We start from the raw sequence: 2685 nt of genomic DNA, 5'->3' as shown, positions 1-2685 counted from the left end.
GGTTAAGTTTTGATCCTGATGTATTTTTGAATAAATGAAGTTGGTTATGACTAAAATTAATAAAGCGAATAATTCAGTTTTTCTGCATATACGATATTTTTGTTAAATGGCCTTATATACTTAGTTTTGCTAAAGTTTTGCTAAAATAATATTTGTAATTTTTTTAATTGTATTGTAATTGATTATTCTGTTTATTTTTAAGTAAATTTCTTAGCAGTTTCAGCAAGTCTTGAAAATTTGCAATGTTTATTTAGTTTCAGTTTATAATAGTCTCATTTACTTTACATTTAAGAAGTATTATAAGGAAATTAAAATCATCATCCACTTACTGTAAAGCAAAATTTATTTTCTGAAATTAGAAATTTTCAACACTATAGGAATGACATTAATTATAACTGCTTTATTTTTAGTTCTTTCAGATATGTTTTATTTTAATTTTTACTTTTTTAATTCGTTTTTTTTTCAATATTTACAAAAATTAAATTAAAACAATTCTATCCATTTTACATTAACTAAAGAATTTTTGTTTGGCTAAAATTTCAATCTTTTCGAAAAATCGTTGAAATAATAAAGATTATACTTGATTTAAGTATAATTGAAATAAATCAATAATTTTAAATTTAAAAAAAAACAGCCTATTAAGTATATTTAAAAATATTTCCTTAAAAATATTTATTTTTTATCCTGGACATCTAAATATTTTCACAGTATGATCTTCTGAAGCAGTAACCAAAACATTTTCATTTGTATCGTATTGAATATCATATATTTCAGCTGCATGGCCGGATAATGTAAATTTTCGCTGTCCATTACGAACATCATATCCATAAATATTTCCTTGTATCGTTCCAACAACTAGCACATAGTCTGGAAGAAATTTCAACCTGTAATTACATTACGTGTATGTAATTAAAACTTAAAATTCCAAATGAATATCGATATTTACGTTGTTATTCCGTCATCTGGTTCTGGATGTTCACAAGTTGTTCTTAAAGTATGTTTAGAATAATCCCAAATTGCAATTTGACCTTGCAATGTACCACTAGCTACAATTTTAAGATCAGGGTATGGTGAAAATGCAACACTTTCTACAGATTCACCAGTATCAATGACCTCTTGAGCACCATTATTATTTGTAAATAGTATTTTTCCTAAAATTAAATAAGATTATATTTAAAATTAGGTATTGACAATTTATGTTATACCATCTTCTCCACCGCTAATATACATTGGATTGTCACTATCACAGGAAACAGAAGAAACACCATCTTTATGTCCCATATGATGATCTTTATTCACTTCCATTGTGACAGTATTACTCTTTATATCCCATAACTTTACAGTACCACCACCATATCCAGCAAAAAGTTTTTTTCCATCGGCAGTCAACTCGGCCGTTTCACATTTCTCACCATTTCCCGGTAAAACCTTGCAATCTCCAGATGGTATTCTCCACACATAAATTTCACCTTCAACGGAACTACCAGCTAACAATATATTTGCAGCCCTATGCCACATCATCCAGCCCATATCTCCCATCGAATATTCCCAAACTTTTTTTATCTCTTCATCACCGCTTATTTTGAAACAAAATATTTCACCAGCCATATCTCCTGTAGCTAAATAATTTCCATCAGAACTGAATGATGCCGCTATCACTGAATCTTTATGACCGGTGATTTCCTGCACCACTTCTCCAGTATTTCTATTCCATACATAAGCTTTATCATCTTCACTACCAGAAACCGCCCATGGTTTCGAAGGATGTAAAGAGCAACAGAATACCGCTAAATTATGTTTAGAGAAAGTTAAAATAGAATGATCTTCTTCGGGTACTTTTTCTCCTATAGCATTATCTCCTTCGTCTTCAATAGTTGATTGTGGCATACTATTAGCTATTTCAAGAAGCTCATCTAAAAAAAAAAATGCAAATACGTGTAAAAAATGCACAATTGCATTGCAAAATGATCATGGTTTATACCTTCATTTATTTCTTCAAAATCTTCTTCTGGAGCGTGTTCATCATCAAAATATATGAGCTCACCATCTTCATCTGATATATCACTCATCCTGGGTGGTGTATTGTCCCGCATAATAAGCTGGAAAATATTAAAAAAATAATATTTTGGAACTTAAAATAGTTAAACTATTTCAACAGGATTCCTTTGTTTTGTTTAGTTGTCAGCTGTCATGTATCAATAGTCAAAGTTGTCAAAATTCACGTGGGGGGAATATTACCATTGTGAATGATTATTGTTCTAGTACTTTTCTTTTGAAACGCTATTTTGAATTTTTAGTTATTTTCCAGTATTGCCACAATTTGTTTGGGTGTTTTAACGAAAAGTACTAAAAAAACAGCTAAATGTTTAGAATACGGGTTTTATTTTAAAATGTTGTATGAATTATAATTGTGAATAATTATCTTACATCTAATTTAACTTTTTGTTTTTGGTTGGTTGTTTTTGGTTGGTTTTCAAATTAAACACATAGTTATCATTATTAGAAACCTTTAAATTGTATTAAAACTGTAATTAAAGTATAAACACCCGATTCAGCTTATTAATTATAATTGCTGAATTATATCGAAATACAACAGTATTATTGCTGCATGTTCGCAGAAATTATTATCTGAACTATTTCTGGTAATGCTTGTAGGTACAGGTACATACTTATTATTTAATAGTA

General features: G+C 28.9%; 1 protein-coding gene across 1 annotated transcript; it reads right to left on the bottom strand.

The window, feature by feature from the left end:
- Positions 1 to 421: 421 nt before the first annotated feature.
- Positions 422 to 2179, bottom strand: LOC129615816 (angio-associated migratory cell protein). The gene is made up of 4 exons (XM_055531199.1): positions 1982 to 2179; positions 1206 to 1913; positions 947 to 1151; positions 422 to 884 (listed from the first exon to the last, which is right to left on the bottom strand). Exons 1-4 carry the CDS (start codon positions 2091 to 2093, stop codon positions 680 to 682), a joined length of 1230 nt encoding a protein of 409 aa, XP_055387174.1. The 5' UTR covers positions 2094 to 2179; the 3' UTR covers positions 422 to 679.
- Between the last annotated feature and the right edge of the window lie 506 nt (positions 2180 to 2685).

This window comes from Condylostylus longicornis, unplaced genomic scaffold (genome assembly GCF_029603195.1).
Source record: "Condylostylus longicornis isolate FDR11 unplaced genomic scaffold, ASM2960319v2 ptg000148l, whole genome shotgun sequence".
Taxonomy (NCBI): domain Eukaryota; kingdom Metazoa; phylum Arthropoda; class Insecta; order Diptera; family Dolichopodidae; genus Condylostylus; species Condylostylus longicornis.
The sequence above is the reverse complement of the archived record's forward strand: the minus strand, read 5'-3'. Positions and strand labels throughout refer to the sequence as shown.

Coding starts and splice junctions, on each gene's coding strand:
- LOC129615816 (XM_055531199.1), bottom strand. CDS start 2,093: ATGCGGGACAATACACCACCCAGGATGAGTGATATATCAGATGAAGAT. Junction 1,914..1,981: donor TTTTGAAGAAATAAATGAAG/GTATAAACCATG, acceptor TTTTTTTTTTAG/ATGAGCTTCTTGAAATAGCT. Junction 885..946: donor CCAGATGACGGAATAACAAC/GTAAATATCGAT, acceptor ATGTAATTACAG/GTTGAAATTTCTTCCAGACT.